The following is a 15055-nucleotide window of genomic DNA, read 5'->3' as shown; positions in this document are numbered from 1 at the left end:
TCCCTTCCTTGCCGCCCGGCGACCCCACAACGCCGCCGGCCTCCCGCCCTCCGCTCCCGGCTTCCGGGGGCGGCGCTTCCCGCCGCGGCGCCGCTTGGGCCTGACGGGTAGCGGGGCCGCCGCCCGCCCTCGCCTCAGCGGCGGGCCCGGGCAGCGGGGCGGCGGGGCTGGGACGGGGCTGCTGCCCACCCTGTGCCCCTCAGCGCGGGGGGCGAGGGCGGTCCCCGGCGGGGGGGGAGGGCTCCCTCCTCTCCGCCGGCACGGGGTGGGGAGAAGGGCCGGCGGCCGTGAGGCCCGGCGAGGGGAGGCATGCGGCGGGGGCCCGGCCCCGTCCGGGCCCGGCTGCGTGTGACAGGGGGAAACACGACAAATAGCTAATCCTAAACACAAAAATGGTTATGTTACACAAATAAATGGTGAGCGTGTGCTTTACATAGCTTTTTTTTTTTTTTAATGTGCGAGTAATGATGTGTAATAAAAGAATTGGCACTTTAGATTCAATCAGGTTTTATTTTGATGTTAATACTAACATTTTTAGAAAATGGAATCAAAGGCTGGCCATATAAAAAAGATAATAACTAAGTATCAGCAAGTGAAGTCACATTTTTTTTTTTCTTATTCTTTACTTTCTTCCTGGAGAATACAGCATGCTTCATAGCTGATCTTCTACACATCCCCATCTTTATCCTCTTCAGAGTTTTCTGCCTTTGCTTTTTGTCAGGTCTAAAAAGCAAAAAAAGGAATGTGCAGATTAGAATAAAATGGAGAATGTACTTCTACACTTGCTGGTATTTTAAATAATCTGTCCGTGTAAGTATATGAACTCAGAAGTACTGTCACAAAAAGCACAAAGAACATTCCACCTTACAATGTTATGATATTTAATCTTCCTAAAACTGCTTGTCCACTTTACTGCCATTAATTACCTTTCATGTATGTGTACTTATTCAGCATTTACCTTTAAACGGCTGGAGAAAACTTCAGAAATGCCACTTACCAAGTACAAAAAAAAAGCACCTAACAGACTTGTTCTCAGTATATAATGCATGAATGTATAACAGAGAGGTTTAGAAGAAAGTACATAAAGTTTAACAACATTACAAAGACTCCTGCAAATAACACAGGACTTAAATATAACTAGCAAGTGGATTGTTTTTTGTCTCTGATAAAGGATGTGTTTCATATCACAAAACATTGAATAATTTTAATAAATAAAACATACAGATATTTTTACTAGAAAAAGAAACCTAAGTTATCTTCTGCGATAAATCAGCAAAAGAAGTAACTGATGGCCTGAATGGACTAAACTGTTCCAGTAAAACAGGCAGAATATCTTACTTGACAGAAGAAACAGATGAGGTTTCACAAATCTCTTCTAGTAGCTTTTTTACTTTTTTAAGCAAAGAAAAAAACATCGAAGGAGGGAATTTTTAAGAGAGATATATAAAACACAATATTGCTACCTTTTAGCTCTAATATTCCATAACCAAAACACAGATTAATGTCATAGCAGGCCATGAAGCAATACACCTGTGGTCCTCTCCCATCCAGCAGGCATCTGGTGAATCCCTCGATGCTGATGCAAGAGGTTACCTATCTGAACCTCTTGCAAGAGATGCAGAAGTGCATCTTTTAGGAGGGAAGATCTGCATTTCCACTACAGCCATTCAAGTCAAGAATCACAAACCAACCCACACGTGCTGGAGAGGAAGTTATAATTATCCCAAACTGGAAAGACCAAGCCAACTGCTGGATCATCTCTTAGGAAATCCCCTTTCCTCAGTTTTCAAAGAAAAGCCACAGTTAAGGAACTGGGAGCCACAGTAAGTGACCTGCCTGTTTTTTATCATATCTTCCTCCAGTACATACTCCCCAGCAATACAGCAAGTGGACAATAGTGAATGCTGACAACAGCACCCAAAGCCAAAAATTCTCTTTCTAAATCATAGAATCATAGAATTAGTGAGGTTGGAAGGGACCTTTAAGATCATTAAGTCCAACCATTAACCTACCCTGATAAAAACACCACCACTTCTAAACCATGTCCCTAAGCAGCTCATCTACCCTTTTCTTAAACACCTCCAGGGATGGTGAATCCACCACCTCTCTGGGCAGCTTATTCCAATGTTTAATAACCCTTTCAGTGAAAAAATGCTTCCTAATATCCAATCTAAACCTGCCCTGACATAACTTGAACCCGTTTCCTCTTGTCCTATCACTTGTCACCAGGGAGAAGAGGTCAGCTCCCATCTCTCTAAAACCTCCTTTCAGGTAGTTGTAGAGGGTAATAAGGTCTCCCCTCAGCCTCCTCTTCTCCAGGCTTAACAGCCCCAGTTCCCTCAGCCGCTTCTCATAGGACTTGTGCTCTAGACCCTTCACCAGCTTTGCAGCCCTTCTCTGGACACGCTCCAACACCTCAATGTCCTTCTTGTAGTGAGGGGCCCAAAACTGAACACAGTACTCGAGGTGAGGCCTCACCAGTGCCGAGTACAGGGGGATGATTACTTCCCTAGTCCAGCTCACCACACTATTCCTGATGCAGGCCAGGATGGTGTTGGCCTTCTTGGCTGCCTGGGCACACTGCTGGCTCATGCTCAGCCAGCTGTCCACCAACACCCCCAGGTCCTTTTCTGCCAGGCAGCTTTCGAGCCACTCCGCCCCCAGTCTGTAGCGCTGCATGGGGTTGTTGTGACCCAAGTGCAGGACCCGACACTTGGCCTTGTTGAACCTCATACCATTGGCCTCAGCCCACCTGTCCAGCCTGTCCAGATCCCTCTGCAGAGCCAATCTACCCTCAAGCAGATCAACACGCCCCCCTAGTTTAGTGTCGCCTGCGAACTTACTGAGGGTGCACTCGATCCCCTCATCCAGATCATTGATAAAGATATTAAAGAGAATGGGCCCCAGCACCGATCCCTGGGGGACACCACTCGTGACTGGACACCAAATGGATTTAACTCCATTTACCACCACTCTCTGGGCACGGCCATCCAGCCAGTTTTTTACCCAGCGAAGAGTATACCTGTCCAGGCCATGAGCAGCCAGTTTCTCCAAATAATACAAATCATATAATACAAATCATATAATAATAGAATAGTTTGGACTGGAAGGGGCCTTTAAGGGTCATCTAGTCCAACCCCCTTGCAACAAGCAGGGACATCTTCAACTAGATCAGGTTGCTCAGAGCCCCATCCAACCTGACCTTGAACACTTCCAGGGATGGGGCATCTACCACCTCTCTGGGCAACCTGTGCCACTGTTTCACCACCCTCAGGTAAAAAATTTCTTCCCTATATCTAGTCTAAATCTTCCTTCTCTTGGTTTAAAACCATTATCCCTTGTCCTATCGCAACATGCCCTGCTAAAAAGTTTGTCCCCATCTTTCCCGTAGGCCCCCTTTTAAGTACTGAAAGGCCGCAATAAGGTCTCCCTGGAGCCTTCTCTTCTCCAGGCTGAACAACCCCAGCTCTCATAGTAAAGGTGCTCCAGCCCTATGTGATCATTTTTGCAGCCTTCCTCTGAACACACTCCAACAGGTCCATGTCTTTCCATGAAAAAAGATCTAATCTTATCTGAATGCTGTCTTTTATTGTATCAATGGAATATCACACTTACTGGCAAGCTGTTCTGGTACGGGAGAGACTGGGACAGGTACTGCGCTTGTGACCTGCCTTGCCACAGACAAAACAGCCAGCGTCGGTCTTCTCACAAGTGTGGTTTTGAAGAGCGCAGCAGTTGCAATTGTTACAGTGAAACCAAGCTGCAAAGTTAAGTAGCATGATTTATGATCTTGAAAAGGCTTAGAATGATCATTCTGAAACTAAAGCTTTACATACAGGCTACATTACCACGTTTTTAATTTTGCTTTAGGTTTACAGAGATGGGTGTAGTCAGTTTCTGTTCCCTTATCACATTTCATAAGGCAGCCAGGTACTTCTTCATTAGATAATACTGTGTAACTATTTCAACATAACTGAATTATTTTGCCATTAGAACTATTATCCTGTATGTGATCTTAACATGAAAAATAGTCCAGATGTTAAAATAGACTTACAAATTGCAACTTCTGTATCAATAAGAAAAATGATTGCTTCAGCTATTTAAGCACAGCTATAAATACAACTGCATTTTTGTATGAAACATAGCTTGATCATGTCCTCACATTCTAATTGCCTATTTGTTTATAAAATTCTAATGAAAAAGTTTACAAAATCAGGAAACTCTTTCATGACAAACCAAAATATTTAAGTTTTCCCATAACAAATATAAACGGGATTTAGTACTCCTTGACAAGAATTTATCAAATTTCCACACAGTGCAAAGTTATCCAACGGCAACTTGTGTGAAATTGAGATTTTTCCTTTATTCTGTGTCTTCTGAATGATTACATTTTATTTCTTTTACAGAATATTTTTTGTTCTGGTTTGTCACCTCAGTTTCTTTGGACTATAGCTTAAACAGTAAGTCTACTCCAATTTAGAAAAGTATTTTTCTGTACTTACAGGGTTTTACACATTTTTTGCAAAGAACACAATGTTTCCATCGTCTACCATCCTACAAAAGATGAATAAATGCATTTTTTGTTTATATTTAAAAAACACTGACTCTATCTTAAAACTAAATTACTGATGTATGTTCCTCATTATTTACAGAAACAGGTCATCTGTAGGAAGAACTATAAATTTAAAACAACAGCCCTGAGAATCTGTGACAACCATAGCAAAATGGCTGCATTTTGAAGCTGGCAAGTTCTGAAACATAAGAAGAAACATGTCAACAGACCGCTGATGAATATGGTATGGTGTAAGTGCCAAGTAGCAAACTCTTCCTGTCCTCTTTCCAGCAAAAAAGGATTGGGGAAACAGAAATTAATTCCCAGTGGGCTATGAATTAAGTCCTGTGAAGTTAATGATAAGTCTACAAAACAGAACTGTCTGATACTGATTTCCTTGGGAAACCCCAGAATAGGCTTTTACCAGAGAAAAAAATATGGAAGTTGTTATTTGACTATTGCTCAAACTTCTATTCAGAAAGAATTCAAAATACTTACTTTTGACGTACATGAATTGCATATCTCGCAATGCTGGTTACCGGAACTAACATACCGCTGACATATAGTGCAAAACCTGGAAAAATATTTATAAATCTATTGATCCACTATTTGTTCAAGAAACAACACAAATGAATTTTATACAAGCTCAACAATAATTATAAGGATTGCAAAATCACTTTGATAAATTAAAGATTATGTTTTTGATGCATAAAATCACCACTTAGGCCCAGAGCCTCATAATCATTTAGACACAGTACATCCAAATAGTAAAATTCAAGTGTTTGAATTCAAATTTGCAACACTATCAGCAGTAAATCAAACTAAATCCATTCCTTTGTCCTTGATGCTTCTCTTAGGGTTCACTTTATTAATTACTGTCTCAACCAAGCTGATTATCGGGGATAGCTGTAAATCTCTGTCTCTCATAGGCGTACACAACATTTCCTATGGACCAACTGAGGAATCTCATCATTGCACACTGGAAAACATAAACCTCTTTTTAGGTGCCCAGCTCTCCTACATGTTATTTATAGAACAGGCAACCTTAGAATGAGACAGAGAAAGGTGCTCTTCAAGAGCCTGGCATCCAAAAGTCAGGCATGACAATACTGAACAGCACCATCCCAAAGTTCTTTAGAGACTTCATACCCTAATTAAGAACAAGCATGCTCTTTCAGTCACTTGAGCCTTAACACTTCTTACCTGTAACCCTCTTCCACAGGAAGTACAATCATACTTGGGGTGAGGTTCGTGAAGATACGGACAGGGGACTGCCTACGACCTGTCTTGCCATGTTTATAAAGTGCGTGATTATCATAGTCTACCTAGAAAATGAAAACCATAGAAAAAATGTCTTAAACTGAATGCTAACCACAGCCAGAACTATTTATGTAATTAATATCTTTATATGTCCCTGATTAAATTTTATTTTTTATGTAAAAGACTCTAACCCCAAATTAGATTAAAAATTCTACAGCAAGTATTTTGTCTCCTTTATTTTTGAATTTGTGCAGTATCAGGCTAGACTCAGGAAAATAAGTTCCCAACACTACAATAATCCTATTTTGCTTATACTTTTTGCTCTTTTGCATGGGGTATCTGAGCTAACATTGCAGTTGTTTGTTCTATAAAAGAGCAACCCATTAAAAAAAAATAGAACTACACTGTTTGGCCTATCTGGCAGGGCAAGAGTTGACATGCATCTTAACCTATCTCAGAATAATTACAAAGTAGCGAATCCAACCAGCACTGCTTTTTCCAGCACTGCCTTCAGAGGCTTGACATAAAAATTCTCATCTCTGAACATGAGCAGTAACGCAGAGTCTAGCCCAGCACAAGTTTCCAATTTTCTTCACATAATTTCCATTTTACAAGATACAAATATGTTGTCCGGAAAGAACACCCATGTCAAACATTATGCAGAGTTGTTATATGAGAAAATAAAACTTTAGCATCTTGAATACCCTTGATTGGTCTCTCAAAAGCCACTGACGTATGCATTCTTAAACAATTTACAGAATTGATAAAATATTGGAGAAGCTGATGTCAGATAACTGCTTTATCACCAACAACTTAATTTATTAGGTAATCCCAAAAATTTCCATTGCTTTTATTCTACTCTGGTCCCCAGCAGTTCTGGTGATGAAAGACCTTAATTATTTTTGTTGATCAGGGATGGGCATTACCCGCCAAGCTACTGACATTTCAACATTTGGGAAAAGAAAACACTCGTCTTCAAGTTACCTCTCACCTCTGCAATATGTACCTGTTGAAATTTGTGCAAATTTTGTCACACTGAAAACCGGGCAGAAGAAACGAGTTAATGGACAGACGAGTTAAAGGTACGTAATGAACTGTAGGAGTGTGACAAAGTTATTAAAAGTATGACTAATACAAATACAGAACCTGGGATTCACATGATGAGCACCACAGGGTTTGCAGTGCCTCCAATGCAGTCAAAATTAAAAGTTCAAGAAGGCGGCCCATCCACAGACAAGTGCTACCATTATATCCGCTTTCATTCATATTCCTGTTCACGTTGCACATGATTGAAATTTAGCAGATTCATTTAGCAGTTATACCTGGTAATCCAACATACTGAAGCTCGGGAAAAATTCCAGAATACGAGACTCAAAGAAGTATGGAAATATCCAGAACATGGGCATCTCTTGGCTGTTATGACCTGGTAATGAAAAGACATAGATGTACATTAAAAAAAAACAAAGTACATGAAGCATGAAAAATTTACTGCATATATATTAACATGTATATGTATGTCATGCTGGGCATAAGAAATAGTTCCTTCAGGCAACAGCAAGTTTTGGTATATTTCATATAGGCGGCACTGTACGCTCCACCTAACAACTCTTGTCACCTGCCTGCATTGGTAAGAAATGGTACTGGTTTGATAGCTTACTGTTCTCTACCTTCGAAGTTCATTTTAAGTGTAAAGTAGATTTCTAAATAATTTGTAAAAATTTTTAAGAGAGACTTAGAGAATTGGGTATTATTAAACTAAAAGCACCAGGAGAGTATATTAGATAGAGGTAGTTCATCTTTAGAAATTATAACATGAGTGTGTTCATATTCACCTGAGTAGCAAAAATCACACACTTTTAAACAGGTACTTTTTCTTACAGTGATGTTACAGCTCAACCCACAGATCTGGTTGTAATACATACCTTCTTCTTCTGTCTCCTTCCACATTGCCATCAGTTTTTTAAAACTAGAAGCCAGTGCTTCCACTAGACCTCCAAATGGGGGATCGGTTACCATAACAACTCTTTCACCATTGTCTTGATACAAGAATTTCCGACAAGTTTCACGTGCAGCCTGAAAGAAACAGAGGTTAATTTCCAGATATATAGATTCAAGAACTGTAAAAATATTGTATTTGGAAAAAAAACAAACGATTATTTTACAAGTTTCAACTTTGAACATGGAAGTTATTTCCTCTCATGGATGTGAATTTCCTCTTGTGTAGCATTTAAAAAAAAAACACAAACCAACTAGAGTTGAAGTACTGAAAACAAGTGCCCTGTTCAGTTAGAGATAACATATCAACAGCAGATGCAGTTCAAACTTCCTAAGACAGTCGTCTTCCTAAGGGTACTAAATTTAACTTGGAAATATGATGTTATTCATAGAAAGAAAGCAAAGTTCAGGCTACAATATAGTGCCATTACTGACACAAAAGGTGTCACCTTCTCACACCTTGAAAAGAACACTGCAGTGTTATTAATGCAGATCAACAGTCTTTTGTTTTAATGGAAAAATATAAAACTTTAATACAGTAATGAATAAAAAAAATCAAACATAAAGCTTTCAGGCCAGCTTCCCATTTCATTCTAGATTATTCTTTTTATTTTTAAGATCCCATTCAAAATTAGGCTTTAGAATGTTAAAAATCTGAAAACTATCTACATAGTGTGAAAGGTATAACAATAGACATGATTATGCAAATCAGTGGTGAATTACTAATAATGGCAGGGGAAGAGCGAAGAGTGAGTGAGTAAACTATTGGGATACATGTTTGAAATTAATGTTTGGAATTGAATTACACTGTGATTCCTTGTACAAAGCTACAATAAATGTCCTACTGAAGCCACCGGTTTCCTAATGAACTCAAAATTAAGCACTTAATGTGACATTTAAAAAGAAACAAGAAATTCAGCATTTTCTGACCATGACACTTATTCAACCTCATTTCATGACAAGAAGGTTAACCTTTTGACCTTGCTTGCCTGGAATAAAGCAGGAAAACCTCCTCTTTCCTCCCACCTCAAGTACCAGTGAATAAGTCCTATGCCATCCATTGGGCTTGTAAAGGCTGGGAAGAACACAATTAATTTTGCTGTAGCCCTTAGAAAAGGGCTAATGAATACTTACATAAAGCGTCATTTCGCACTAAATGGTCGTTTTAATAAAAGCAGTAGTTAAGGTGTGTAAGTAGCATTAGTTCGCATAAATTTAATAGGTAACGTTATCTTTGAATCAAGTGGGGGAGAAAATTATTGAAGAGGCACTGTTATGACTTCAAAAATTCTGCATTAACAATATGTACTTCTTTACAAAGCACTCAAGAAATACTTGGCCTTACCTCTCCACCAAAAAAATAATGGTTAAACATGTTGTAGTGGCAGAATTCATCTTCTGCATAAAACTGTGAATACCTGTAAAATAAGTTTTAAGTAGTATATAAATATAGACAACTTCTTGCCTGCCCTAAAGGGCATTTACAGGGAAAACAAGGCCTTACGAAAAACAACATCTTTGAGTTCTGATTATTGACAACACATACCAATACTGGGAATTATTAAGTATAATTACTTTTCTCATAAACTGGATGTCATTTGTGTACGTGCGCAGGAACAGATGCAGAGAGAGGAAAGGGAAAACAACCACCAATTTCTCTTTTAAAGCAGTAGGAACACAAATCTTTGTACCTAATCTTCAGACAGATAAATGTTTATCAAAACCTACCTGAAATCAATATCTAGCAGAAGGCTTCTAACCCTGAAATCTTCTTCTTGTGATGCTTTTGACTGGATGATTTCATGAAGCCTGAAGTATAATTGGAGCAAAGAAATTTAACACATAATCATTGGCTTCAGAAATTATCTTGCAAGACAAGAATGCCTCGTACTTTACTAAACCTAAAACCAAACAGATAGAGAAAATGGAGTAATCTGATTGGCTAATATTCAAAGTTAGAAAAATATGTTAGTTGTAAAAGATAAAAAGGCAGTGGAGCCTACTGGATCACCATGAACAAAAAAAACCCAAACACAAGCAAAGAAACTCATTGTCCCTTCTGTAAGAAAGCAAAACATTTGAAGTGTATATATGTGTGTGTGTGTGCACACGTTATTTGCAGTGCAGCTACAGTCTTCCCCTGTATCTTATGAGCTCAAAGCAAGACCCCACTAGATGCTTGGATAATCCCAACCAATTAAAGCAGAGCGAACCTCTTACTATCAGAGAATCCTTGATTATTTAAATATTAGTAAGCTGCACAGCTTTGAGACAGAAACATTATTTGAAAGTGTAACAATTCTCACCCACGTACCTGGGTGTTCCAACAGAGAGCACTCGCCTGAATCCTAAATCAATAATAAGATCCAGTAGGAACTGGCAACTTCTGTCTGCAAATAAATACTGTGCGTTTGTTTTTTTATTCTCCAGTGGATACAGAAGTTGACTGGGACTTTTTAACTGGGCAGTGGAGATATCACACAGGAACTGGTGATCTGAGTGTTTTTCCCATTCAGCTGGCAATAGCAATTGCTGGCATTCCTGGCAAAACCTCCTCTTTGATAACGGCAACAGAACAAAATTCTTGTACCTTTAAATGCAAAAGACAATAGGGAATAAACTTTGAAAATGTCTCTATAAAAGACATGAAACCCCCTTCATAGCTTCCCTTCACATTTTGTAAGAGTTCAATTTAAACAGGCAATGTAGTTTAAGCTCATCTTGCAAAACTCCACCATCTACAAGTGAACAAAGTAATATTTATGAAAAAATATTCAAAGCGCACTTTGAAAAAGGCTCCCCTGAAAGCAAACATAAAATAACCTGGCCAAATGAGAGTCCCCATAAAATAACTGGATTACAGAGTGAAGACTCCATATCAACTACCAGCAAGCAGTCCTGTACATTTATAAACAAAACTCGGACATTATTTATTACTGTATTACCTTTGCTTCTTTTCACTATGTTAAGCCTGTAACTTTGGACACTAAAGTCAAGAACAATTTTTTGAACTGAAACTGCTACTAACCTGTTATTAGCGTATTATGAGCACTAACATATATACAAAAAATAGGTTGAAAATACCATGCTATAATTAGATGTTTCATGCTGTCCTCCCATTGCAGTCAACCAGTTTTTATTTTTCAAAATCCCTCTGGCATGTTTTCATATTTTAAAGAATCCTGAAATATTATCTCTACATTCAGAGTACCTAAACTTGTATTACTTGAATTTTACTGAAGAAAATACAGACAAAAATACCTTTCCACGTTCTGTCTGTGTGTAAAAAAAGGCTGATGATTTCTATTATATTCTTCACGTGCTGCACACCTAGCTTCTGACACCTGTAAAATTTATATATATAAAAAGTTACAAAATTAACAGATATCACTCTGTATTGTACATTAAATCTCAATATTAAAAAAAAGTGCAAAGGTCTCATGCTTTAGTTACTCTGCATAGAAAGAATCATATTCTTTGGATTATTATTTCAGAAGATCAAGCATGACTGCAGCACAGAGGCATGCTGCATAACACCACAAGTCCCTCATTACGAATTTAAACTGTGCAAAAAATAAATCATAGAATCATAGAATGGTTTAGGTTGGAAGGGACCTTGAAGATCATCAAGTTCCAACCCCCCTGCCATAGGCAGGGACACCTCCCACTAGACCAGGTGAGCACTTAGGTATCAGTTATTTTTGAAATATTCCTTCTGTAGGATAGCGAATGGACTATAACTAAAGAATCTACTATTAAAATTGCTGCAATTGACAACGGTTTAGCATTTCCTTTTAAGCATCCTGATGAGTGGAGGGCATGTAAGTATTGCATTGTTCAATCATCTTCCTTTTGGGAGGGTAACTTCCAAATAAGAACTTTTTATTTGGGTGGCTGTAGTAAGAAACTAAGAAGTCATCGCTGTAGTTATGTATTGAATTTTTAAATAATGTACTCTCCTTCAGAATCATAGAATCACAAAATGGTTTAGGTTGGAAAGGACCCTGAAGATGGAGTTCCAACCCTCCTGCCATGGGCAGGGACACCTCCCACTAGACCAGGTCACCCAAGGCCACGTCCAGCCTGGCCTTGAACACCTCCAGGGATGGGGCCTCAACAACCTCTCTGGGCAACCTGTTCCAGTGCCTTACCACCCTCAAAGTGAAAAATGTATTCCTAATGTTTAATCTAAACCTGCCCTCTTCCAGTTTAAAGCCATTCCCCCTCGTCCTATCCATATATGCCCTAGTAAAAAGTCCTTCCTCAGCTCTCCTGTAGGCCCCCTTTAGGGACCGGAAGGCTGCAAAAAGATCTCCTTGGAGCCTTCTCTTCTCCAGGTTGAACAGCCCCAACTCTTTTAGCCTCTCCTCATAGGAGAGGTGCTCCAGCCCTTGGATCATCCTCGTGGCTCTCCTCTGGACGTGCTCCAGCAGGTCCATGTCCTTCTTATGTTGGGGACTCCAGAGCTGGATGCAGTACTCCAGGTGGGGCCTCACGAGAGTGGAGTAGAGGGGCAGAATCACCTCCTTTGACCTGCTGGCCACACTTCTTTTGATGCAGCCCAGGATACGGTTGGCCCTCTGGGCTGTGATTGCACACTGCTGGCTCATGTTGAGCTTCTCGTCAATCAGCACCCCCAGGTCCTTCTCCTCAGGGCTGCTCTCCAGCCATTCCCCACCAAGCCTGTATTTGTGCTTGGGATTGCCCCGACCCAGATTTAGGACCTTGCACTTGGCCTTGTTGAACTGCATGAGGTTGGCTTGGACCCACCTCTCCAGTCTGTCCAGGTCCCTCTGGATGGCATCCCTCCACTCCAGCATGCCTACCTCGCCAAACAGCTTGGTATCATCGGCAAACTTGCTGAGGGTGCACTCGACCCCACTGTCCATGTTGCCGACAAAGATATTGAACAGTACAGGTCCCAGTACCGACCCCTGAGGCACGCCACTCATCACTGCTCTCCACCTGGACATCGAGCCATTGACTGCAACTCTTTGAGTGCGACCATCCAGACAGTTATATATCCACTGAGTGGTCCATTTGTCGAATCCATGTCTCTTCCATTTAGAGACCAGGATATCGTGTGGGACAATGTCAAATGCTTTGCACAAGTCCAGGTAGATGACATCAGTTGATCTTCCCTTATCCACTGTCACTACCACATGTAATACTCAGGGAAAAAGTCAAGACATGATTATGATGAAGATCGAAACAGGTATACTTTCCATTAATGCATGCCAGCAGTTGCGTTCCCTCTGAAGAACTGTGATCTGATCCTGCACAACTGAGGACAGTAGAAATGTTGCCCAAGTCTCGTGTCTGTGATTATTTTAAAAGCATGACAGCTCTTCTCTGATTCTTCTACTTTGTTCCCACAAAACATATTTAATGGTTTTACAGATAATAGTTTCAAGACATTTGAGCAAAAGTTATGGAACTAATTTGTTTAAAGGGGGAGACAGTAAAATTCAACAGAACAAAAGACGTCACGATACAAGTGACATTCAAAATGAAATTTCACTAGGAATACCATTTAAACCTACACAACCGAGTGATTAACTATTTCATTTTCTCTTTATACAACTTTTCAGTAGTAATCAGCACAGCAATGAAACGCTTACAAACCTGACTAAATTCCAGCCTGCCAACCTGCTGAGGACAATGACCACAACACAAGATACTCACTTAGGAAACAGAAAAAGTAACAAAAAATATAGTGGACAAACACAGCAGTAAACTCTCTGTGAGTACACATCAGTCCAAATTTTGCTACCCTACAATTACCTGGCCAAACTTCTTTAGATGAAAAGAAATTGGTGCTGATACTCTGAGACTACTGAGCATCACACTGATCCCCACCATCTCACTATTTTGTATATCCCATTGCTTGCCTGTATCCACCAGATTTTCCCTGTCTTAATCACGGAAGATGAGGACATCTTGGGATGAGAATTATCCTATTTTGTTCAACATTGCATAGTATTGGCAAACTTCATAACTTGAATACCTAAGTATTTTGGCAGTACAGTAACAAATGCCATTTTTGCTCAAAATGTACACAGCCTTCTGCAAAAGTTATACTTGAAACATGTTCTCCTCACAGAAGTATATGTTCTGCTAAATACAAACTATTAGCCAAAGTCTATAAAACAGTAATTGCCAAAGACTTCCAGAACAAAATATACTTAAAAAAATTTTCTGTTAAATAGATGCAAAAAACAAAACAACAGTATTTACCACAGTCTTAGGCAGTGCTCTCTTACCTTCTCATCTTCCCACTGGAAAAAGTTACAATCTTTCCTATCTCTACAAGCTGAACAAGCATAAAATCTTCTTCCCTCCTCTTTTCCTTGGCTGGTCTTTACAAACAGAAGAGCAGGACCTAAAGGACAAACGTAATTATACGACGACACACGGGACACCAGTAGATCTGTGTTAATGCCCTCACTGCAAGCGTCAGGCTTCCAGCAGCAACCGTTAACCAAGGCTGCTGTAAAACACAACCCCTCGCAGGGGGAGCCGCGACAGCAGCTGGAGGAGAGCCTCAGAGACCCTCAAGGCGTTGTTAACCCCCCCAGCACCTGCCGACACCTCAGTCAGGCCCGTCAGAGCCCCCGGCCCGCCCCTCTCCTCCCCTCGGCGGGGCCTCGCACCCCCACCCCGCCCGAGCGGCCTCCTCGCCGCCCACCTCACCGTGCGGGCAGCTAGGAGCGCCGGGCGCCAGGCCGAGCAGGGACAGACCGCCCGCCCCCGCACCGCACAAGCCCTCCGGGGCTCCCGTCCGGCTGTCCGCCATGTTACCGCCTCCTTCCCGGCAGCCCTCGGGAGCCGCCGGCAGGGAGAGGCAGGCTCAGGGCAGCCAGCGCTGCGGCGCCCCCTAGGGGCGCGGCGGACCCACCGCCGGCGGGGGTGGAGGGAGAGAGGGGGCGCCCATGGCGGGAGAGCAGTACAGGCTGTAACAGGAGTGGAACAAACCCAAATTGGGGTCTGCCTGTCGCAGAACAAATCAGACATGCAGGCGCCGAAGCCCTGCGCTTTCGGCTATGACAAGTCTTCAGCTGGCACGGCTGGTACATAAACGCCACCTTCAATTTCTTAATAAACTTGGGATAAAGACAAGGATAGGAAGTTTATGGAGGTGGCCACTTCAAACTTACCTTGAACTCCACCGTAGAGCGAGTTTTACAGTTAAGGCTTAAACGTTTCAGTTAACCATGTGAATTGCTGAGATGCTACATTAATATTTAC

General features: G+C 41.1%; 1 protein-coding gene across 1 annotated transcript; it reads right to left on the bottom strand.

The window, feature by feature from the left end:
- Positions 1-434: 434 nt before the first annotated feature.
- Positions 435-14609, bottom strand: ZCCHC4 (zinc finger CCHC-type containing 4). The gene is made up of 13 exons (XM_082481985.1): positions 14501-14609; positions 14071-14189; positions 11069-11151; positions 10122-10397; positions 9536-9616; positions 9153-9225; positions 7735-7885; positions 7135-7235; positions 5756-5877; positions 5051-5126; positions 4503-4554; positions 3616-3760; positions 435-723 (listed from the first exon to the last, which is right to left on the bottom strand). The coding sequence occupies exons 1-13, from the start codon at positions 14601-14603 to the stop codon at positions 579-581; spliced, it is 1527 nt and encodes a 508-aa protein (XP_082338111.1). The 5' UTR covers positions 14604-14609; the 3' UTR covers positions 435-578.
- Positions 14610-15055: the final 446 nt, after the last annotated feature.

Source organism: Vanellus vanellus (assembly GCF_965231255.1).
Source record: "Vanellus vanellus genome assembly, chromosome: 4".
Lineage (NCBI taxonomy): Eukaryota > Metazoa > Chordata > Aves > Charadriiformes > Charadriidae > Vanellus > Vanellus vanellus.
This window is presented reverse-complemented; position numbering and strand designations above follow the sequence as displayed.

Excerpts from the sequence above, each read along its gene's own strand:
- ZCCHC4 (XM_082481985.1), bottom strand. The coding sequence starts at position 14,603 with ATGGCGGACAGCCGGACGGGAGCCCCGGAGGGCTTGTGCGGTGCGGGG. Across the intron at positions 14,190-14,500 it reads CGCTCCTAGCTGCCCGCACG|GTCCTGCTCTTCTGTTTGTA; the intron begins GTGAGGTGGGCG and ends TTTGTCCTTTAG. Across the intron at positions 9,617-10,121 it reads CTCTCTGTTGGAACACCCAG|GCTTCATGAAATCATCCAGT; the intron begins GTACGTGGGTGA and ends ATTATACTTCAG.